Below are 25615 nucleotides of genomic sequence, written 5' to 3' on the forward strand. Positions count from 1 at the left end.
GTTACACACATAAGCTGTTGTCATTCATATGAACAAGATGATTGATTACATTATAGTGTAACAAAGTTATTGCCACACAGATGAATAGCAGTGAGTTTATAGAATAAAAAATAACAGAGAAAAGATTAAATTAAACAAAACCTATGGTAGAAACCAAAAATTATCATTTTTTCTATTTCATTATTGGCTAGTCTCTGAAATGCTTACATCCAGCCTGAAAGTGTAAATATGAACGGAGCAAACAGCCCTGCAAAGATAGCATTTTCACACCCGAGGACAACAATTTTTACAGCAATTCAAGACAGTTCCCAGATTACCTTCCAAAGGATGCACTTTCCAGCAATGCTGTCAGGGTCAAGATTTATCACCTCCACATACTGAAACATAAAAAACTCACATCTAATTTATGAACCTCTGAATGCTCTCTTTTCCTAAAATTATTTCTGGAGTTGCTGCTCTGAGACTGATAGTTTTCTCATATTCTAGATTACAAACTACTGGTGATGTTGTGGTGATGTTGTCATGGAGAACAATCCTGTCTTTAAATAAACTGATTTCTAAATGAACAAAGCTTTCTAATCCTCCACGTGGACTTATAAAAACTACTGCAACCAACTACCCTGGTAAAAATTATGGAGAATAACAAAATCTGAATGGACTATGCTAGAAGTAGTAATTGTTCTCTAGAGCACAATCTGGTTCTGTCTACTTTCTCATGTCTGGACTGACTGCCAACATTGCAAAGTCCTTCTGTATGCTTAAGGGGTCACGTTACAAATATATATTACTATTGATATTTTGAATAGAAAGTAATCATCTTTATAGCAACTGATAAGATTAATATTTTGAACCGAGCCAGGAGAAATAAAAGGAAAAGAGGCACTAACCCAATAAAGAGGTTCAGTCTAAAATGGTTGTTAATCTATACAACTAACTTCAGGGAAGAAACGTTTGGTGTCGATAAAGCATTTCCTTAGTAAATTACTACTGGCTCCAGTGTGAGACATTTACAGTAAACACACGAAGTCCATAAGGCATCTGTTCTATTCACAGTGAAAGAAGGAACTTTGCTCCATTAATAACTTTAAAAACATGCAATAACTAATTCATGATGGCAGTTCAAATCCTATCAGCAGCCTTCATTATTTGACCAAGCCGAGTTCAAAGATAGAGCAAGTGTTTAAAAAACCTTGGAAGTTTAGAAGTACACTTTAAATTATAATAAAGAAGCTCCGGTGGTGTTTTTTCTACCAAGCGTTAAAAAGCTGTAGCTTTAAACCATGTGCAACAACACTGTTTTAAGAATACATACAAGATAAGAGTTAAACTGTATATATAAAAGCCTACATGATCTCAGATTCTGTTTTAGTGAAATTGTATGTTATATAGAGAGGGCATGTACAATATACATGTATGTATATATAATAAAATACATGCTGGAATTTTAACATTTGACTTTACTAGAGATTTAGTGGGACTTTGCCTAAGGCAAGTTTTTAATAGCAATAATAAAAAAATACTTAATGGTACTTAGGGTAAATAATGTGTGGTCACTATGTTTAAAAAAAGTAATACCAAACATCTGTGCTAGATTTCCACATGATAAAATCACCATATTACCTACAGTTCTCCAAAAGTTATAGAAAGAAATGTTTATTTAAAATTCTAAGAGAGACATGTGATGACCAAATTAAGAACTTTAAGGCAGGCATCTTGTGTTTTCTGACAGGAATATATATTTAGTGATCTTCATGGCATTTAATTAGAATATTGGTTTCTGCATGCTTACATGGCACGGGCAGAAAAATAATGTAAGAAACACTGCATAATTGACAAAGTGGGAGAGACTGAAGGGCAACAAGAATAGTTATTTATCTCTATCCGGTTAAGTAAACTTTGAACCACTCACTAGATAGATAGAATCATCTCTGGAATAGCAAAGAACACATCCTTTACTATTCAGTTCCTACTGTGATCAATACTAGGAGTGACCAGGTCAAGGACACAGAATTGAGAGCGACTGGAGACATGAGTCACCAATGTTTCACAAGTTGCTTCTGTTTCGCAACATTCAGTTCTCTTTTTTGGTCAAAATTGCACCGACCAGTGATTATTAATAACAAAAACATTTTCTACTGCTTCTCATCCATTAGCTTCCTATTTCACCACTACGAGAAATCTAAAAGTCTATGAAGGAACAACAGAAGACAGATTCCATGTTTGGTGCTATTTTAAAGAACTAAGAAATGCAGAGAAGGGAGAAATATATGATTGCAATAGAAGAAAGCATGTTCAAAAGCTCAGCAAAATATATCTTTGGCATTTCTTCAGCTAGGATTGAAAAGGTAGGAGGATGTCACACAATCAGATTTCAAGAACTGAAAACCTTCTGATTGAAAGTATTTTTAAACTAAATACCAACAGCACTGATTATGAGAAGTTGCTTTATTGATGCTTTTAAAAGTAGTGTTGAGGCTGTAGAAAATCAGTAAGTCTTCAGTTATTTTTTTCTACAGTCAACCTCATTTCCACCATGTCTTGTCTTTTTTGTTCCCCATAGATAGCACTCTTTCCACTGGAGATTACAGCAGAATCTATCATTGCAAGGGCAAACTGACACACTAGAAAATTCTGTTCATTGAATAAGTTAATTTGCTGCCACAAAGAATTTTATCTTCCTTAACTCATTTCAAGTGGCAGAAAGTCAAATAGAAAAACTAACTAAAATCAGAAACAAGTGTTCAGGATTTGATTAGGCAGTATGCTATATCTGACAATGTACTTGTTTATCAGAAATATACTCAACACATGAGCTCTATACTCCAACCTGTAAAAATAGAGAAAGCAGAGTATTTTAGATGAAGTTCTAGAATAACAAACATTTTGCTAAAGATATAGAAAAAAATAACACAATTTAAGCAAACATTAAAAAATTTGTGAATGTATGTCAATAACAATATCCCAGTTTCAGTTTACTTTAAAAGCATTCTCAGGAAAAAAAAAAGGAGGAAAAAAAAAAAGAGGGAAGATGAAAGGGAGAGGAAAAGGAGAGGAAAGGGAGAAGAAATGGAGAAGAAAGGGAGAAGAAAGGGAGAAGAAAGGGAGAAGAAAGGAAGAAGAAAGGAAGAAGAAAGGAAAAAGAAAGGAAAAAGAAAGGGAGAAGAAAGGGAGAAGAAAGGGAGAAGAAAGGGAGAAGAAAGGGAGAAGAAAGGGAGAAGAAAGGGAGAAGAAAGGGAGAAGAAAGGGAGAAGAAAGGGAGAAGAAAGGGAGAAGAAAGGGAGAAGAAAGGGAGAAGAAAGGGAGAAGAAAGGGAGAAGAAAGGGAGAAGAAAGGGAGAAGAAAGGGAGAAGAAAGGGAGAAGAAAGGGAGAAGAAAGGGAGAAGAAAGGGAGAAGAAAGGGAGAAGAAAGGGAGAAGAAAGGGAGAAGAAAGGGAGAAGAAAGGGAGAAGAAAGGGAGAAGAAAGGGAGAAGAAAGGGAGAAGAAAGGGAGAAGAAAGGGAGAAGAAAGGGAGAAGAAAGGGAGAAGAAAGGGAGAAGAAAGGGAGAAGAAAGGGAGAAGAAAGGGAGAAGAAAGGGAGAAGAAAGGGAGAAGAAAGGGAGAAGAAAGGGAGAAGAAAGGGAGAAGAAAGGGAGAAGAAAGGGAGAAGAAAGGGAGAAGAAAGGGAGAAGAAAGGGAGAAGAAAGGGAGAAGAAAGGGAGAAGAAAGGGAGAAGAAAGGGAGAAGAAAGGGAGAAGAAAGGGAGAAGAAAGGGAGAAGAAAGGGAGAAGAAAGGGAGAAGAAAGGGAGAAGAAAGGGAGAAGAAAGGGAGAAGAAAGGGAGAAGAAAGGGAGAAGAAAGGGAGAAGAAAGGGAGAAGAAAGGGAGAAGAAAGGGAGAAGAAAGGGAGAAGAAAGGGAGAAGAAAGGGAGAAGAAAGGGAGAAGAAAGGGAGAAGAAAGGGAGAAGAAAGGGAGAAGAAAGGGAGAAGAAAGGGAGAAGAAAGGGAGAAGAAAGGGAGAAGAAAGGGAGAAGAAAGGGAGAAGAAAGGGAGAAGAAAGGGAGAAGAAAGGGAGAAGAAAGGGAGAAGAAAGGGAGAAGAAAGGGAGAAGAAAGGGAGAAGAAAGGGAGAAGAAAGGGAGAAGAAAGGGAGAAGAAAGGGAGAAGAAAGGGAGAAGAAAGGGAGAAGAAAGGGAGAAGAAAGGGAGAAGAAAGGGAGAAGAAAGGGAGAAGAAAGGGAGAAGAAAGGGAGAAGAAAGGGAGAAGAAAGGGAGAAGAAAGGGAGAAGAAAGGGAGAAGAAAGGGAGAAGAAAGGGAGAAGAAAGGGAGAAGAAAGGGAGAAGAAGGGAGAAGAAAGGGAGAAGAAAGGGAGAAGAAAGGGAGAAGAAAGGGAGAAGAAAGGGAGAAGAAAGGGAGAAGAAAGGGAGAAGAAAGGGAGAAGCAAGGGAGAAGAAAGGGAGAAGAAAGGGAGAAGGAAAGGGAGAAGAAAGGGAGACCAAGACAGAACTGAGACAGCAACCAGTCAGGATGAAACCATACAAACAACACTAGTTAAAAAAGTAAAATTAAATATATCTGTTCACTGAGGAGACTACCACAGAAGATTCAAGGCAGTAATTCCTGTGTTTTTCATGTTGGAAAACTGTTGGGCAGGATGACGACTATGCAGTGACAACAATTCAAACAAGCACTGCAGAATAACAAGGACTTACTAAACCACACACAAAGATCAAATGTTGATCCACTTGGAATTTTAACAAATAGATAAAACTATCCAGAGGATCTGATATTCCCCTCAAAGCATACAGACAACTTCCTTCCCACAGCAAGACAGCAAAAGGCTAAACACCATGTGCCACAGGAAGAGAGCTGGAGACAGACTTAACCCAGAGCCTTCAATTTATAATAGCAAGGAAATTGTTAGCCAAAATCTCCCAATCACTAGAAAGTTACTGCCAATCTAATAGGGACAGATTCCAGACAGCGAACCTAGGATATTTTTAAACCTTGCTCTATTACTAAGGCATATCACCATGCCATGAGCAGAAACTCCAGTAAAACTCATTCTATACTTGCAGTACTCCAGAAGAAAAATGATCTCTATTTTCTTAAATAAACTGAGGGAGAAATAATTTTTTTCCTGGCCCCTGAGGACAGTCCCAGGGGAAACTCTGAAACATAAAACTAATTCAGGATAAATACGGGAGAAACATGCTCAGTCTATAATTAGCAATATGATCTCATTTCAGCATTCCTTGCACTAATCAATAAATTGGATGCCCAAGGACCTTACTTGGAAGCTTATATTTCATCTACTTTTCAAGCGCTATTTAGTTTTATTTCTCTCACTACTCTTGACTACTGTACAACTCCCACCAGGATCCACCAACTTTCAGACTTCATTAATGGGCCATCACTTTTTAATTAAAGTTCTTTGAAAATATTCAGGATCCACAAGAAAACTGCACTGAAATGTATCAATTGTGCCTTGCAAATTTTCCAGTTTCCATGCTTCAGATGGGCAACAGATATCACTGAGTCCTCAGAACATGTTCCAAGCTAGAGAAGACCAGGGGGCGGTGGTGGGGAAGGAAAAAACACACCTGCTAAAGGAGCCATAAGGTCAATATGAAAGAATTTGTCCAAAGAAAATCTTTTGACACCATTCTGTAGATGTAAATAGCTGCTAATCTGTAGTATTCATACAGCATGATAGACAAGAGCCAATAACAGTTTTCTGTGCTCTTGTACTCATTTTATTCATGCTTTGATCTGCCAGGCAAATTGGTGCTTTTACTAGAAAGGAAGTTTAATCAGACTGTGCTGTTGCTGAGATTCTAAGGGAACAAACACATTTATCCCAATTTCCTTTACTGCAAGTCGCTTGTACATGACCTTCTTGTAATTTTCATCCTTCTCAGCAGGAGGCAATGTGAGGAAGACTCACATTGTCATGTTTGCTTAATGCTGGACTGCTGAAATATAGAGAGGCAGATAGGCTTGACACCAGGCCAGAGTTCTTTGTATAGTACTAATTCGGTCACCCCAAAGATGCCCAAGTCATATGGGCATATGGTTGAGAGTGGGATCAAATTAAGGATTTCTTAATGTACAGCGCAGCCATCACACTCATTTTTTAATGTGGCAATATTATGTGGCATATTTACCTAAAAATTTGGGGTACCAGACATGAAAATACATTAGAACTGCACACAGGCAGAAGACTTTGTTTACATGGAAGGCAAAACGTGTTTAAATAATAATTTCACCACAAGGGGTAATAATATTAAACACAAAAGTAGAGTGCATGCACTCATGACTATTTAGTTTACAGCTGCAAAAGGTGCTACTTCCCTCTTCAGTAGTTCTCATCTTCATATGCCAAGCACCAACTTATCCAAATTCAAAAAATTCAGAAACCCCACAAAGCAACAACACATGAAACAAGAAGCCTCAAATACAATTATCTTTCTTTCATAATTTCTTATACTTGCTTTCATATGTCATGTAGGTCTGTTGTGTATTTATCACAGATATAAAACAAATGCATCTTATCTTTTAAATTAAAAAAATGAGAGCAGAAAAAGAACATCTGGTTTCTACATTTCTAAAACTGCAGCAAGTACTTTAACAATATCTTTTAAATAAATGAGTTTTTCATTACCTCTCTAAGATGCATGTTTTCCTTCTCCTTCTGATCTAAAATCACTTCTAAATGATTAACCTGAGATTCAGCCTCTGCCATCCTTCGAGTTCTCTCATTGTCATCTTCCATTCCTTTGGATGGCAAACCTTTACTTTGCAACATTTCCAGAAGCTTTTTTATTGATTCATCCCTGGCATTTAGTGTTTGCTTTTGTGTTTCAATCCTAAGCTCCATTTCTTCTAGCGTTTTTCTCAACAGGAAGAGCTCTTTAGCTTGTCTATCATGTTCTGCTTGAAGTCTTCGAAAATTCTCCTCCGTGAGCTCAATGGTAAAATGCTCAGCTCCTCGGTTTCCACTTTCTTGCTGAAGAAGATGGTTAAGGTCTCTCTGGGTTCTAAGCTCATCTTGAAGTGCCTGGATTGTCATTTGCAGATGCTGAAATAAAGCAGGAGAGGGGGAGAATAAAGAAGAAAAAAAGGCAGTTTAGGATCTGAATGCAAGGTTAATCTTTGATGAAACTTTTGTTGTACGCTGTTACAAAAATTCATTAGAATCAGTGATGAAAGTATATCAAATGACCTCAGAAAATAGCAAATGCATGTGGCAGTATTTGTAATGGTAACTTTCAAGTGGTTCTAAAGAAAAAAAGAAAAAGACAAACACACATACACACAAAAGAGTGTCAGCTACAGATAAAATAAATTGTAAAGAAAAGCACACCAACAAACCCAAACACTAGGCAGTGACACATCCATTAGTACAGTCAATATGTACCTAAGTAGTGAAAGACTCAGTATTCCATGTTTTCTAAATTACTTCATAGACTAAAGATACCCTTCATGTTGCTCAACAGTATTTTTGTTTATGAAGTCAATCAAAGCACTCCCTATAATTGAAGGGGGCTTTGGGGAGGGGCCAAGTTGGGGCTGGGGGGGCTTGGGGGTTTTTATTTTGGCAACTAAAGCTATGAAACATGTTTAGTAAACAGGATTACTGTATCTCTAACAAGCAAACAAATAAACCAAAACAAAAAACCCAAGAAGCAATACTGAAGTTTGAAAAATAAATTGACTGCAAATAGTGGACAAACCTTTGTTCTCCTGGCATCCAAAAACTGAACAGCATGGTAAATGAAAAAATGAAGCAAAATCAACATAAACAAAGGTCAGATGCAAGCAGATTCAACAGAAAGAACTGAATTCAACAAAAAGTACCTTCAACAGAAAAAAAATAATTTTATTGGGTTATACAGAAAGGCACCAACAGCTTCACAGTACTCAAATATACAAACCTAAACTACAGACAGACTCGACTCAATAGATGTGACAAAGAAAAATGGATTAGAAATAATCATTCCCACACTGAGTATCAGCATTCCTATTTTATGTTAATGTTCTTTCCTTCTTTAAGTTTTTTTCAGAACACAGAAACTTGTCCTAAAACATTTGTATTACACCTGAGTACAGGGCTCTTCCCCCATTCAAGAGGTAAATCCTGTGCTCCCTATTCAACACAAATCAAAATCAAAAAGGATTTTGCCCATGTTAAGGCTGGAACAGGTACAATTATCCTAAATTACTATGGTTTATTATGCTCATTTGATATTATACCTTGATCTGATGATTTGGTTTTCTTACTATTTTTCCCCTCTATACAAAGCCTATTGAATTTATACACATATGAATTCTCAAACAGTCACACAGTCTGTACCATAAGACATTTAATTGCAGGAATTAGGGGACTTAAATGCATGGCACCTGACTTTTTTGCATTAATGGGCATTCTGCAACTACACATTCAAAAAACAAACACACAAAACAAACAAACAAACAAAAAGCAAATCCCAAACAAACAACAAAACATCATTTCATTTGATATCACCTTCATGTTTAGCACAATTGATCAAAAGCTGTCAGTTTGTAACAACAATTTAAACAAAATGAAAAATGCAAAACCTTTAGAAAATAACCTTCAGAAATCGTGTCTTTCATCAGCTACTTCAAATAGAGAAAAGTATTGCCAGTGGAAGAATTCTGTACAGTTAGACACGTAAAATCTCTTCTATCACCACCTAGCACTGGTTTAATAGATGACTAGATCTCAATTCTTTAAATATTTGCATATTGTTAAGCACACACTCAGTCAAAACTATGCAAATGTAGGCTGTTCATTTACAGCTCTGCTTTAATTTAAGGGCAACTCTTACCTTTCCTTAATCTCACCATCTTTTAACTTATTTATACAAACCTAAAAGCTCCCAATAACTTTAAAACTCCTTTAGATGTAGCAAATTTCCCACTTTAAATCTACTAATACACTGTTCATGACCCCAAGCTGGGTAGTCTCAGCACAGAAATGCAGTGTATAAATACAAATCAGATTTTTAAATAATACACAAATTAGTGATGATCATGAACAAGTGAATTAACAAGGACATGGGAAGGCAATGACAAAGAGGGACAGATGCTGCAGTAAACAGAATCAAATCCATTTCTCTCTAAATGATTTTTCACTGTGTTAAGTCATAGGGCTGTAACTTCTGTAGATAACCTTAACCGGCCAATACAGCAGTTATGAGAAGATTCCAAACTAAATGACATCCTGGCTTAGAGAATACAGATTTACTGTGTTCATTTACCTCAGCTTTGCATCACATACACAAAGTCAGGTTAGACAGGGCTCTGAGCACAACCTGATCTAGTTGACGATGTCCATGTTCATTGCAGGGGGATGGACTGGGTGAGTTTTAAAGGTCCCCTCCAACCCAAAGTATTCTCTGATTCCCATTACAGATGGAAGACTTGCTAAAAGATTATTGTACATTTTCAGATGAGCAATTATGGAAAAATAATTTGTATCTATTTAAACTATCCTAAATTTGCCAATTATGGAAAAATAATTTGTATCTATTTAAACTATCCTAAATTTGCATAAAGTTTGGCAAATGGCACCTCTGAAAAGCTCAAAGAAGAAATATTTAACTCTTCATTTTCCAAATTATAAATTGAGTCTTTTGAATGTTTTCCTGCTATTTTTAATTGTGCTTTTTTAATAGAGTTAGGTTTTTTTCTAAGTGAAATGCTCCCTTTTAGTCAAACAACATTTCATTCAATGCTATACAAAGACATTCCCTTTTAATTAATTTTCAAGCTGGTTTCTATTTAAGTTATCAGACAGATTCATTTGAAGAATGAAGCTCAAATTTATACATTCTTCCAAAGAATGACTGGCTGAAATAACATCCATGTAAAAATTCGCTTTGTATAAGCACAGTAAACTAAATCCTTTGCATTCCAAAATTATTCCTCTACTGAGCAACAGCCATATTCAGCAACTACCAGTAGAGTAGAAACAATTAAAAGAACTGCTTTCTGTGATCTGAATAATGATTTAATACACCTCCTCCTAATGTTAAACAACATTTATTATTCAATGCTAAAAACTATTTACAAATGAATGCTTTCCCAAAAATGAGCAGCCTCTGCACACCAAATGCCTGTATGTCTGTAAGACTTTAGCTAAGAAAAGGGAAACTAATTTCTAAAATACTAACAATGTTGTAAGACAAAATTAAAGCAAACTTAACCCACATGTTGCTAACACACAACCCTTCCAACTTCACGGTGTAAAAGCCAGAACTGTTGGGTTAACACAGAAGCTCCTAGAAATCAGAACTCTTAACAGCAATTCTGGTTAAGATAAACCAGATAATTTCCTTTTCTGTCCTACAACAACCCATGTATGCAGTTCCCAGGTTCTACCCATAACCATGTTTGCCACTATGCACAACAATAGTTGTGACTGCTTCTCAGAAATTATGTTAAAACTAGCAGCCTCAACTGTGACAGACTACCGCTACTCTGCCATTTTTGTACACGTTCAAGACTTAGAAGTCTCTTTGAGCATGATGGACCACATTTAGAGTTGTGATAGCAACATATTTTTGTATCTGCAGCTAGCTAAGAAAAGGAATGAACAAATGTTGTGAGGGTGGAATGAAATTGTATAATTAATTGCGGTGGGGGAGGAATGTAGGAGGGCTGTGAATATCTGTCACACTGCTGTCGTTACACAGACATAGAACTTTATGTGGTTTTTTAAAAAGGCAAGATCTATCATATTTTTCATAAAAACAAACCAGTTGACCAGAAATATTTCCATGATAACTTCTTGGTAATAAATAGGCATCTTGGAAATTTTTTATTCCTTCTCTATAGCCTGACTCTAAGAGGTAATCTGTGAAACTGCAAAGGAGGTTCCATTAATTTTTCTCCAAATTAACCATAGTTCAGACTTTCACCATTTACCCTTGTAAGCTGAAAAAAAACCCAAACAAACAATAAACTATGAAAGGAAGAAGTTCCTCTAATCTGTGGCAACTGGCTATTCCAAAAGGAACTGCCTGCAGAGAACTCTCCTGCCACAGAATTCCTTGGGCCAGAGTACCTAAGTACATTCAGAGCATTCCAAAGCCTTAGATACATGTTGAACAGTGAAGAAAAGGAAATCACAAGGAGACTCACTGATAAAAGTGTTCACCTACAGAAATACATAGCTTATGGTTCTTTACACCATCACCCTGGTGCCAAAAGCAAAGAAGATGCTGAATAATTCAGTCTACTGTCATGTAAAAAAAATGCCTGCTAGCAGCAACATGGAAGGAAGTGACAAACCTCAGGTAAGGTCAAGAAAAGCAGGGCTGTCTTGACTGGGAAAGCCAATCTGAAGGATTTGGTGGCACATACTGGTCTTATGCTATCATTAAGTGATAGATTTTGAAATGTACATCCATTTTTATGCAACTCATTGGTAGTTTTCTGTAATGTAATGTAGTAATAATCTAACAAGCTAATTTCTCAGACAGGAATCATCCTGGTAGCAACTGGCACATGCTGTCCTTCAACTCACAGCAATCCCATATACACCTAGAGAGAAGGCAGGGTAGACACCTGTCTGATCTTCTCTGTGTTCATAGTGACCCTCTTCTGAGCTAGCCTATGCCAAGGACACAAGGGGCCTCTGGGCTGGTCACAGTGGAGTGCTTTTCCCACTTTGTCCCTTGTTAAACTCACCTCAGTCTCCAACACAGACAATTCTTGGCACCTCTCTGTCACTCTAGAGATCCTTATATCCTGATGACACCAGCGTACATTGTGCGCTAGCGTCTATCAAAGCCTTCTATGAGTCTGCTGTGTGAAGCTGTTGAATCCACACAATCCATTTCCTCCTCCTGATTGAAGGCAGAGACTCTCTATTCCAGTTCCTCAAGAGAGCATTCATAGTCTGACCATTGAGGTGCCAGACTATAAATTCCCCTGCCAGGATTAAGGGTGGAGATCTCAGGTGATAACTGCCACAAGAACCTGCTCAAATCATTCCACATACCCTGACAAACAGAAACTAGTTGCCTCAGAGAACATTTCATTATTCACCCAAAAGTTGTCATCTCTTATACCAGGACAACATCAGATTCCACAAACCCCACAACATGCTAACAGCAGTATAATATGCTAATTAGTAGTACTAAACAGCTCATAGAAGGGTGAACAGCGACCTCAGGAACCTGTACAATAAAACCATCATTCCCAGGTAGGAAGAGGGAGATGCATTCCCTCATCCTCTCCACAAGATAGTTCCCCCAGCACAGCAAAGCCATCAATGCCTAGGCAAAGTGCACAGGCATTGCTCATATTAACATGGTTTCAAACTCAGCAAATAAGCTGTGACAAGCAGTGCAGACAGCAAACTATGACCCACACAGGAGCCTGATACTTAGTAACTACTACAGCACAAACCTGCCATTGTCTTAGGCAACAAAAAGGACTTTGGTGGATGTGCATCAAGCTGCTTTATCGCTCTTCTAAGCATGCCTTTAATATCATGCTTTGCAAGTTAAATAAGGAATCATGTTATATACACTTAAATCTGTATTTCTTAATATAGACATATTTAATCTGAACTATCAGACTTCGTTAGTATTCAGTCAGCTTCTCTGGGTCATCTCACTAATATTTTGGTGGAAACCAACTAAGATTGTAAAGATTGTCTTGATGTGGGCTGAGAGATGTCATTTTTAATTTATTTTCTTTGCTTTGTCATTTGCCCTAAGTAGGCTTCCTATCACAGACACAGTATGTCATTCTGTCAAATAGTATTTCCTCATACTAGATATTTACAGTACCACATAACCACCTCTAAAACACTGACATGCATTTATTAATTTGGAGTATTTGGGAGTAGATGAAATTAACTGCCTGTCTGAAATACTGCTCTCTCTAATCCTTTCCTCCTTTCTTCCACATTTCTCCACCATAGCCACAATTTTCTGTGGTGTGTCATGTCATTTCAGGTCTTTCAAATTCACCTTCCTTTTGGTTATTATTTTGAGGTTGGTTTAGACTTGTTTGTTTTTTAAAGGAAAAAAAAGCAGAGTCCCCCTCACAGTGAAATCATATCCTGTGTCCTCAGTGCTGCAGATTGAGCACTACCTTGTCAGATTACAGCACAGACTACTGAACTACTGGAGTGTAATATTCTTTCTCAGAAAAGCTCTAGGGATTCAAACAATAGTAAAATACCATAGGATCTACATTCTTGAGTGCCATATTGGAGCCTGAGAAGAAATTAGGGTCATCAATGATCACAGTGGGCCCAGAAATGAGAGCCAAAGTGTATGTGAATTCAGATTTGAGCTCCATTCCTGCTTCTGTGGTCATGTACAACTGAAATGCCCCTGTTGAAAATCTGGGAAATTTTTATTTGTCTCCTTCCTGGTATACCCAGAAGATTATATTCAGTACCATGAGTTCAGTATGAACTGTTGTGCAAATTTCTGTTATTGAACAACAGGTTAAGAATTAATTGTTTCTAATAGCTTTTAAAAAGCCTGATAAAAACTGAAGAACATTTGGCAAGTAATTTCCTCTCTCCTTCTGGATAGTAGAATGTCTTATCCAGTTCAGTAAAAGTAACAGTGCAGAAGAATCTTGGGTGCTAAAAAAAGCCTATTGCTTCCTTATTTCTTGAAAACTGAGGTCCAGCTACATTAACAGACCTTATTTTTTTTTTTCAGGCATTGTGTCAAAAAACTTACTTACAAATCAAAAGTATAGAGAGTAAACAAGGGTACACTGAAAAACCTGTGGCATTTGATCTTCTGTCCCTATCTTTATCTGCTTGATCTTTTGCTATAATGTTTAGTGGCTTCTGGCTGCTTTGAAAAAATAAAAGTAATCCTCTTCCTAGATAAAATTGTGTGAACTAGGCTCCCTTTTCTTATTCCACAGTTTGCCTCCATAGAAACATTCTACTTCAATAGTAGGATAAAATAAAAATGTTAGATAAAATAAAACCCAAGGACAGGAATTTCTACAGGTACAGGAATTACTACAGGTAATGCTGAAGCTATCAAAGAAAACAGCACATAAAGGAAAACTATACAGATGTCTAAACAGTGTTTCCAATAATAAGGTCAGAACAGACTGAAATAAAGATGGTTGCCATTGTCAGTAAGTACTAACAGGCAACTGAAGGACAAGAACTAAGTTAGAAATACTCAACCAATTATTTTCTGTGATGTTTCTCAGGCCACATAGTGAAAAAAAAAAAATAGCATTTTGAATGTCCTAACTAAGAAACAACATGAGAAAATGAAACAGCTTGATATAGCTTGTCAAGCCCTCAGAAAAGAGATTCCAGGGGTTCTTTTCCACTGTATTGAAGACACAGAAAAGGCAAGACAGAAGTCTAGACAAAATGTCAGTATTGCATTGCAAATATATGTTTAACTTCCATGTGAAACTGGTGCATGAAGTTTCTGTACAGGAAATAAGAGACAAATGCATAGCATCACAGAAAGCTGTAGAAGTGGGGCATCTTCATATTTTGTATGAGCTTCAAATCCTCTCCACCTACTGGGTCCAGTCCTCACGAATATATTCATCAACAACCTGGATGAAGGAACAGAGTATATCCTCAGCAAGTTTGCTGATGACACAAAACGGGGAGGGATGGCTGACACACTGGAAGGCTGTGCTGCCATCCAGCATGACCTGAGCAGGCTGAAGAGTTGGGCAGAGAGCAACTTTACAAAATTTAACATGGGCACTGCACCTAGGGAGGAATAACCCCATGTATCAGCACAGATTGGGGTCTAACCTGCTGGAAAGGAGCTCTGTGGAAAAAGACCTGGAAGTCCTGGTAGATGACAGGATGACCATGAGCCAGCAATGTGCCCTTACAGCCAAGGCGGCCAAGGGCATCCTGGGATGCCTCAATAAGAATGTGGCAGGTTGAGGGAGATTCTCCTCCTCCTCCACTCTGCCCTGGTGAGGCCTCATCTGGAATTCTGTGCCTAGTTCTGGGCTCCCAGTTCAAGAAGGATAGGAAACTGCTTGAGAGTGTACAGAGAAGGGTTACAAAGATGATTAGGGGACTGGAACATCTGTCTTATGAAAAAAAAGGATGAGAGTTGGTGGTTTCAGACCAAAGAAGACTGAGGGTGAATCTCATCAGTGCTTATAAAAACTTAAAGGGTGGGTGTCAGGAGGATGGAGCAAGTCCTTTTTCACTAGTGCCTAGTGACATGACAAGAGGTAACTGGCACAAACTTGAACAAAATATTCACCTAAACATGAGAAGGAACATCCTTACTTTGAAGGTACTGGAGCAAGCTGCCCAGAGAGGTGGTGGAGTCTCCAACTCCAGAGTCATTCAAAACCCATCTGGATGCCATTCCATGCAACCTGCTCTAGACAAACTTGCTCTGGCAAGGGCATTGATCTCCAGAGGTCCAATCCCCAACCCCTATCAGTCTGTGGTTTTGTGATTTTTAAACATTGTAACTATATTCTTTTAATGCAACCACTAGAGAAAGAAATCATAGAAGTTATTTACATTACAATTTCAAGCACGGATTTTAGCAAGCCAGAAATAAAAAAAGTGATAAATGAGGTTCAAATTTCAACCTCTCCCTGCTATATATTAATCAGGAAAAATACATAATAGACTACTCTTCAGCTTCCTTTTTTATTTTTTCTTTACTAGGAATAGCACTGTGAGTTGATTAACCATAGTACATAATCATTTCCTATTGAAACAATTTGAAAAGGGGTGTTAGAACTATGTGTGCTGCTACAATTGGGGAAAAAGTAGATATTTTAGCAGCTCAAATCAAAACAGAGTTCAGTTAGATCCAACAGAGAAAAACGATGCATCACAAAGCAGGACAACCAGCTGGAAAGATATTTTATCCTGAGTTACAGAAGAAGTGTAGCTCAGCAGGAAAAGAGAAATCTTTAAAGGTACAACATTTTGAACTAAAAGTCTTTGTACAGGTAAAAAAAAAAATACACTTTCATAAGCTGGAAGATTTTGGCTTCACAATAAACTTTGTTAAATTTCTTTACTCTTACATTTAAGAAGAGTAGCCTATACGAATCCAGCAGTCACTACAATATCTGCAGTTATGAGCTTATCCCACCAGATGGCAGTAAATCCATGGCCTGCAGAACATGAACAAGCACAAAAACACAGGTGAGAAACTGGTCACATGTATCTAACTTCATATAAAAATTAGAAGTTTTAAGTACGGAAAAATAAAATGAACAAGCTAAGAGAGGTATTTTCTTAAAAGAGCCTGTAATTTTCCCCTCACAATTCAACAACATGGGAGGACACACAGGCACAAAGCACACCACACCTCTGTATAGCCTCAATGTGTAATACACAAATCTACAAAAACTGAAAATCCAGCCATGAATCTGAAACTCTACTGTCTTGTAAAGAATAATCTTTAAAACCACAAAGATGAGACACCACCAAACTTAAAACCCAGTCGCAAAACACCCTCTGGTTTGGAGCACCCCCAAGCACCACTCTGGAACTTGGGTTTTATCCTTAAGTTTAAATCCTTACCAGCCATTTTCCCCCAAAACTATAAAGCCACAGTAGGGAAAAGAAACGGGAGGGGGGAAGGTAGGGGGCAGGAAATAAATAAATAAATGGCATGTTAGGGGGTTTTCTCCCCATAGAACTTTTTCAATACTTAGTAGTCCTTGACCTTAACACTCAACAAACGGAGTTAACCTTGGCTCCTTGTTCCAAATTCTGATAGAGAATCACAATATTTCTAAGACGGGGATTATTTCATTCTCTTTATTACACTAACACTGGTCAGTCAATGCCAAATAGAGCCACAGTTTGCTCAGCAAATACTTAACATTCAGATGCAATGGTTTGCACTTGCCAATTAAAATACAGGCAGGATTGCCTTCATTCCTAGCAAGCAATTACAAATACAGTATAGCTACAGATAAAGAATCACCATTTGACCCTCAGTGCTGCACCAAGTACTTAAACAACTTTTAATGAGGCAGTTAAATATTCAGGATTTTAAGTTTTATGTACTACTGACTTACTTTATTTAAACATGACTGCAAAAACCTCTTACATATTTCTATGGGAAACTAATCCACATAGCAAGAAATTTCTCAGCTAAGACTACATATCCACCACTAAACCACCACAGGGGAGCTGTAAATCCTCCAACTTTAAACTACTTGAAGATTCTTTACAGCTATGATTTCACCACCACCACCCTTTTCTTTCCTTGTATCTTGGTGGATTTTTTTTCTCCTTCAAGTATATAGCATAATCTTAATTACTACAGTGCTGAAGTAGCAGAGTATCCATATGCTGGTCTACTATTTACTAGTGGTTCAAACACATGAAATGCCCTGAAGCCTCCAGGGAGCCTTTTGTTGCCAACTTCAATTAAATAAACAGCTATAAGGGTTACCTGGGGACAAGTGTATTCCATAATGCTGAATTTTAAAATTGTTAGCACTATCTTCTTTTCTGCCAATAGATTACTTCATCATACTTTTCCCTTATTTCTCAAGCTGCTTCTATATAACTATGCTGCAAGACTATTCCATTTATACAGCTATTAAGAAAGGAGTTATTAATGTTCTACAACCACTTTTCAACTGGACACAGAACAAAGTAATGATTAAGGCAAAAAAGGTAATGCTATTTCAGGATCTGTTCTGTTCTCCAAGCCTTATAGTCACAAAAAGCAACAGAAGCTCCACAAGCACACCACTGCTATTGATTTCCTTTCAACCACCCCACATTGCAGAGAAGAACACCACAAGATCTATGGGGTGCCTTAGATATTTTACAGCCACCTTGGGAGTGCAGAAGGCTTAGTTAGTTGCAAGGGTTTGTTGTTGATTTTTTTTTCCCTCCAAATCACATGCTTACACATCTGTTGGCTATATAAAGCAAACTCATTGCAGTTTAAGTACAGATTTGTGATCAGAATGAATATCCACTTCAACATAGCCTTCCTTAATCCCCAGTTTCTGCACTATATGACCAGAGAGGATTTGTTCTATTCTGTAGAAAAGGAGGTGAAAGCATAAAAATCAATACTCATGTTGTGATCAAAACACTCCATGCATCGTGCTCAGCTAATGTCAGCTTCTGTCAATAATTTAGTAAAATGTATGGGCTCTTTCAACATTTTAAGAAATTACACAACCTTGTATCTTTCTACTTTTTAATTCATGCTCAGATGCATCTGTATAATGGGGTCATTTTATCTTCCTGCTCTTGAGCAGCACGCAAGAGATGAAGCATATTAACTATATGAACTGGCTTTACAGATGTCTGTGTTGCTTGAATCTACCTCAAATTTCCCCCTTCTCTTCCATAGCATACATTTTCTCTCGATTTTTCCAACACCCTTGTATCAAGTTCTCACTCTGGTTTACTTTGCTCAACACATTTTCCAATAGCAGCTTTCCCTGAACCCTAAATTCTCCCAGATGATGCTGTACCTTCAGTAGAATTGCTGCAGCAGCCAAATTTTGAACATCTGTGTTATTGTGGGTAGGGAGGCTGTTACTGTTCCAAGTACACATACAGACATCATGACTAGTAAAAACAAAAATTAAAAATAATACAAAAATCAGTAGAATAAACTACTGTCCAACATAATTGAATTATTTAAAAATAACCCTAGAGTCATATTTAAAGCCATTTCAAGGAACAAAAAGTGTCAGCTCTGGTAGACAAAACACTGCATAACGCATTTCAGTGTGCCTAGGTCTCCCACAGTCTGATGGACAAAAGCAACATACTATGTCACTGCTTTGATGTGAACCGCTATACACATGTAACAATATCCCTGTTTGGGAATTAAACCCAAGCTTTTTTCAGACTATAACCTTCAGAGAGAAAGAAACTCCACTGAGATCATTAGGCTGAAAGCAAAACATCAAGTAACAATCACAAACATCAGAGAAACGCAGTTTTCTTTGCTATGCTACATACAAGTCCAGAAAAGGGCAACAAAGTTGGTAAGGGGTTTGGAACACAAGCCCTATGAGGAGAGACTGAGAGATCTGGGGTTGCTTAGCCTGGAGAGGAGGAGACTCAGGGGTGACCTTATTGCTCTCTACAACTACCTGAAGGGAAGGCAGATGTTGGTCTCTTCTCCCAGGCAGCCAGCACCAGAACAAGAGGACACAGTCTCAGGCTGCACCAGGGGAGGTTTAGGTTGGATGTTAGGAAAAAGTTCTATACAGAGAGAGTGATTGCCCATTGGAATGGGCTGCCTGGGGAGGTGGTGGAGTCACCATCATTGGAGGTGTTCAGGAGAAGACCTGATGGGGTGCTTGGTGCCATGGTTGAGTTGTTTAGGTGGGCTGGATTGGTTGATGGGTTGAAAGCGGTATCTTGAAGGTCTCTTCCAACCTGGTTGTTGTTTATTATTATTATTATTATTATTATTATTATTATTATTATTATTATTATTATTATTATTATTTTCCACTTCTTAGGTAAAAATAAAGTGAATTAAGTTCTATGACTGAATGCAGCTAATCTGCCAACTTTCATTAAAGAACATTTGTTTTAAACAGAAAGCTTCATGATCTTTATTGTGTTTGCTTTGTGGTGTTGCAAAGATTTTCAGGATTTAATGTTTCTTCTATACATGTGCTTGAAGACTGCACTGTCAGCGTACTTCGTGGGACAGGTGTGCCCATACAAAATGTTTCCAAGGAAAATAAATTGTTTTCTTCTTTTGAAAGACTACAGTGTTTTCTGAGTTTCGTTTCACAATGCTAATGTCTATCCTGATTTTCATAAAAACCTGAAAATAATCTAGCAAATTTGTAACACACATTGGTGCAGTTAACCTCTCAGAAGCCAGACTACCAGGGTCGAGTGCTTCATTCATGTTCTCACATCACTTAATAATTTTAAAATAAATTTTATGTCAGACATCATTCAGACTCCACACTAGAATTTTAGGAGAACTCTAAGGAAAAACACACTTTTCCCATCACAAATTACTTACCCTGTAATCTGAGGACACTAGCAAAAAACAAACCCTTAAAATAATCAAAGGTAAATTAATTTATATTTAATGATTATGGGACACACATTTCTATATAAAGGGAAAATTAGCTACAGCTTTATTCTGTTCCTGATCTGGATGCTGTTTGCTGAGCCTGAAGTGCAAAGCAGTTGGAATTCATCTGAAATCACAAGTACTCATGTGCCCACCTTCCACCCACCCTTAGCCTATATGGCAAGATCAAAAGAGCACTGACACTGAAGGGAAAGTGTGAAAAGCAATGATGCCTTAGTCTAATTCCCATATTCCAAACTAGTCTTTATAATGTCTTCTCTTAGCATAGCTATCTCTATCAGTAGTCCTTACTGTTCTCTCATCACACTCAGAAAAGCTGATTCAAGGACCAACATTTCACATTCTTTCTCTAAGATAATCACCAGTCTACAAGGGCATATTTTCACACCACATTCTAGTAACAGAAATAGTATATTCCACTGTTCTTGAACAGTTTTATATGCATTGATTAAATAAAACCTATTTGAAACAATCTGTACCTTTGCCTAAAGTAATAAAATGTTGAATTATGGTTCTCTAATTTAGGGCCATCTAACCACACTAAGAACTAGAAGAAGTCCTGTTCTCATACCTTCTAATGCTGTATAGATTAGATCACTAGCAGCAACAACAGATTAATCACAGGAGAATTGCTTTCCACCATGCCGCACACTACAGCTCCTACAATATCCTGTATGCCTTCTCACCCAATCTATAAACAAGTAAATGCATTGATGTCACCTTCAAGCAGGCATACAATAATGTAGATGCTCCTAGAGATGTAAAATCTGCACTAGAATTCTCTGGGTTAAACCTTGATGCTACTCAGGGGACCAAAATAGAGGAAGTTTTTCAAGAGGACACAATCTACCGTAAGTCAAAACTTCTATCAGTCACTATAAAAAAGTTTGCATTTTAAGTCATTTAATGTATTACAATTAATATTTCTGAAGAAAATTGCATTTGTTCTTTTCAACTGAAAAACAGGAAAAAAGCTTGTTTAATTCTGTAAGTATTATCTAAGTCTCTTTACAGTCAGAATTCTATTAGCCCAAGGAGGCAGGCTTGTATATAGCCCAAGGTTTAAAATGTGAAATACAACAGAAGAGCTGGTTAACTACACAGTATTATTGCAGTCAATACACACATTTTATTAGAGATGCACAGAGAAACCAACATTAAACATAACACTATTCTTTTGTGCTTCAGAGTAGACATTCTTAATTGCAGCCTGTAGATCAAGTTGCTGCTGAAACCAGCAAATGGGTTGATGATTGCAGGCTAGTGTACTTATTTCTAATTTACACCACAGGGGGAAGATAAAGTTGCTAGTAACAATAGGAAACCATCCTATGCACATTTATTAGAAGTTATTTCTACACCAAAAAAATTATGAACCTTTTTTCAGGAATTATTTTACTTAATGGTATGGAACTGTCAGGGAATGAGGTAGATGTGTAAAAACAAGAACAACCACAGAGTGTGTTCAAAGTCAACAAGGAGAAAAAAAATAGGCTTTAAAAAGTGTGAACATGGAGTTCAGGAAAAAGAAGTCCTAGAAGTGAAGAAGAAAATGGAGCTTAAAGGGTATCTTTTATCTCCACCAGATATGCTTGCCCGAATAATGGCAGTGAAAATTGCATTGCAGGCTTCATTTTTTTCATATGATCAACTTTGTATCTGATATAGAGATGTTAAATGATCACACAAGAGTGCAGAGGTGATCAGTGGAACACTGGCTTTTTGTCAAGTCTTAAACCATTATCTCCTTGCTTCAATTCCACTGTATTATCATTAATTCACCTTATTCCATTAAAAAAATCCAACCCCGAGATGACAGGAAATACTACAATTGTAAATCTGTAATTTTACTCACAAACATGACATACTGACCTCATTGATGTCTGCAGCAGTGAACCAAAGAGCTGTAGCTCAAAGGCCTGTTTCATAATGAATCACTTTGTATCATTTCTAACAAAAACCCCAAACACTTTCAATCTATTCAAGCCTCTTCAAAGGTACTCTGTCGTTTTTTTCCCCTCCACAAATTGTCTTCTTACTAAAATACCTTCAGAAGCTATCATGAATCATCTGTCATACAGATCTCTTTAGTATCAGTCCTAGATACTGAATTTTGTATACTATGAGAAAAAAAGTCTAGTCCATTTGAACTCTGAAAATTTGGGAACATGAAAAAAACCTTTATAGAGAAGTGTACCTTAAGAGAGCACTCTGCCATTTCTTCTGCCAAAAACCTTATTACACTTTTTAGGGAGAACACTTTTTCTTTGGATAAATAGAGCTTATAGAAATCTTGAGTAAGTGCTATTCATATTCAATATGAATTGAATATCTGGGTATGATGATATAAATAACCATTCCACTTTCCTCTGTGTTCCAAAACTGTTCGCCATAATGAACACTCATTGACAAAGCAAATTCTAGAAAATCTCAGGCACTCTTTTTTTTTAATCAATTACTTTAAAAGATAGAAGCTAAAAAATAAAAAACAAACAACAACAACAACACACACAAAAAAAAAGCCTCCACCAAACTAAAAATCCCCAGCTTTTTCCTCGTACTCACACTTGTATATGAAAATCATGTCAGTTAAGTAAAATGTAAATGTTTACCGGTTAAGTCTGATTCTTTTTGATCTCTGAAGTTCACTCAAACCTGACGAGCCCTCTGTACATTACAGTGCAATCTATTCAGATTACTTGCATTTGCATGGGGGAAAATTATTTCTGAGGCAAAACAGTAGAAGGATCCCCACACAGACCACTGGTCAAAAAATCCTTTTAGAAAGGGTAACAAGAGATATCTTTGAAGGGCTATTATAGTTCTCAGCAGTTGTGAAGAAAAGGAAAAAAACAACCCTCTTAAGAACGAGTATTTTTGGCAGCTTTCACACCCACATCAAGTTCACAACACTTTGTTCTCTATGACCTTAAAGCTCTTTAATTCTTTAGACCTTTGTCCTCTTTATAGAAAGTAAAATTGTCAAATAAAATAATTTTTAAACCAACTGACATTTCCAAACAATTATTCTTCTGTGACTACGCTGTTTATCAAAAGAAGTAAATGTGAGGGGGAAAAGATATTTGGTTTGGGTTTTTTTTTTCCCTCCAGTATCTCAGGAGGTTTGATCAAGTCGGACCACAGAAGATAAATTCCAGGAATGATGAAATGCAAAATACCCTGACCTCTTTGGAGAATAATACCAACTGTCTACCTGCAAAGTAAAAAATCTCCAGCCAGCTGGATCATTTATTTTTAACTATCGCTAAACAGAATCAGAAGAACACGGATCCAGACAGTTCAGAAAAGAAAAATTAACCAAATAGATTAACCAAAAAATTAACCTAATAGATTTTACATTAATATTTTTTTCTGTAGAATCTTTTTTCCTCATATCATCTAGAAAGAAAATGCAACGGAGTTCATAAGATCCAATTAACAAGCTGGTAATTTCTCATTTGAGTAGTCTGACAACATGTTGCGAACCTCTATGCATTCAAGCTTAGTTAGCCTAACCAAGAGTTTAAAACCTAATAATCAAGCAACTCTAAGTCAAAATTATTGTCTGACTTCATTGGTTTACTCCTCTGTATTAAATTAATTTTTCAAACTTTGTTCAAAATCAAACAATGAATTACCATTCATAATGGTGTGCAAATGAAACTCTACATGTTCCTGCAGTTCACAGTCCCATTTACCGAACTGCCAGATCTTAAGAAAAATAGAGCAGTTTGTGATAAATGCTATAAAGAACAAGTATACACCCACACATTTGCAATACTTGTACTTTTAAACTGTGTGCACAACTACATTGTTGAACTTTGCCTTTCAAATTGTGTAATTCTTGTATGTGAAGCAGTTTTCCTAATCTGCCTACATCTTATTGAGATTATGTAGTTTTCTTCTATCTTCCCATTCTCTGCTATTTTCTACTATATTCTCCTTTGCTTCAGCAGTCTGCTCTTCAAATTCAATAGTACCCAAGAAAAGAGTTAAGTGATTCTGAACAGTCCTACGGGTTTCTGTAGTACTAATCTATTTTATCTGACATTTTCCTTCAAGCTGGGCAAAAGCTGAATGATGGTAGCAAACTAAAATACCTTAGTAATGTTTCCCATTGAAAGTGGAATATTTCCATTCTTTGTACAGAAATCTTTAAAAATAATTTAGCTGTGCTGTACTAAGTATTTAAGAAACAAATGGTTTAGAAGACATCTGTATTTCTGAGAATTGTGGTGGCTTCACTCCAGAGACAAAATCCCCACTGTATAGCAGCTAGAGAGGTTCATGCTCTATTGTGTATAGGCATCTGGAAATGCTCCCTGAATAAACATGATCTTTTCTTGGGTTTAGGCTGTTGGATTTAGTGTTAATCTTGAGTTCAGAAACCCTATTGTCAAAGGTTTCATAGCTTCCAAGCACATGAATTTCATTCCTGCATTACTTTTGAATATCAATCTCTATCATCAAGTCACTTAATTTGCCTTCAGCAATCACAGAAAAAAAGTAATTTTATACTTTAGTAATTTAAGGCTTTGATTTTTTTTTTCTAGTATGAAATACCACATCAGCTTTGCATCAGCTCAGACTATAATTCCCACTATCTTAGTTGCACGGATTCTTGCTGTGCTGTAAGGGATTTCATGATTAAATATCAGCAAAACAGAACTCAAATCTAACCTTTAAGACTGCTATAAATGTTACTAAATAAATATTCCCAATAATATTTTACTAATATTATCCTTTATTTTAAAGTTCAAAATTTAACTCTTTATATTCATTGATTACCAAAATATACACTGAGAGGTTTCATCCCAGTAGAACGCAAGAACAGTGACTGTGCCTAAAGGAACACAAGAAATATTTTTCCTGGTGTTATCTGATTACATTCTGATAATTCGAGTTCTGTTTTTTCCCAGCTGCATCTGATAATGTGGAATAATTTTTTTGAGTAAGTGCCTTCAAATGAAACTGCCAGATACTTTGAGGCCCCCCTTCAGAGTCCATCAGTACTGGTTGCTAACTCTGTGCACTTGCCAGTTAACCCAATCTATTTTTTATTTTTAACACTATCTTTAATGGCAATTCTGAACCAGTAAAAAAAATTAGTGAAAGTGGTGGTCATTGATGCTGTCCAGTAGAGGCAAAACTGAGACAAACAGCCCAACCATTTCTGCCATGGGGAGGGCGATGTACAATAGGTGAAAAGCTTCTGCTGAGGGCTCACATTAATCAGAATCACAGGATGAGTTTGGAATTGGTCAGGAGTCTGCCTATTATGTAAATATCTGTATTTCATAGATAATATGCCCTATGTGGCAATGGAGCTGCAGTCTAAATATTAATTTTACCCTAGATGTAATTTGATCTTCTTTCAGTCTTCTGGCTAGACAATGGACATATTGATGGATATCTCGCTTGGTCATCTCTCTGCTACTTCTTCAAGTTATTGTTTAAATCTAATTAACCAGGTTGACTTACAACAGTTGTGGGCTTCCTTTCCTTCTGTGGAACGAGCACAGAATAAGCTTTTGAAGTTGCAGCAAAATT

The 25615-nt window shown here is 37.0% G+C and overlaps 1 protein-coding gene across 16 annotated transcripts in view; it reads right to left on the reverse strand.

Moving 5' to 3' along the window:
- The window catches only part of ERC2 (ELKS/RAB6-interacting/CAST family member 2), a 461566-nt gene that overhangs the window by 392104 nt on the left and 43847 nt on the right, over positions 1–25615 (reverse strand). For 12 of the 16 annotated variants that reach the window (XR_010990493.1, XM_068163678.1, XM_068163682.1 and 9 more), the window contains exons 3-4: positions 7712–7735; positions 6640–7056 (exon numbers count right to left, since the gene is read on the reverse strand). Coding sequence is in view for 15 of the 16 variants with exons in the window: in XM_068163678.1 (XP_068019779.1) it covers positions 6640–7056; positions 7712–7735 (441 nt within the window). In the remaining variant the exon portion in view is untranslated. The remainder of the gene's footprint in view (positions 1–6639; positions 7057–7711; positions 7736–25615) is intronic. The other 4 variants (XM_068163671.1, XM_068163676.1, XM_068163673.1 and 1 more) reach the window with 1 other exon arrangement.

The sequence above is a fragment of the Melanerpes formicivorus genome, unplaced genomic scaffold (assembly GCF_026170545.1).
Source record: "Melanerpes formicivorus ecotype bairdi unplaced genomic scaffold, bMelFor1.0.p_v2 SCAF_74, whole genome shotgun sequence".
Lineage (NCBI taxonomy): Eukaryota > Metazoa > Chordata > Aves > Piciformes > Picidae > Melanerpes > Melanerpes formicivorus.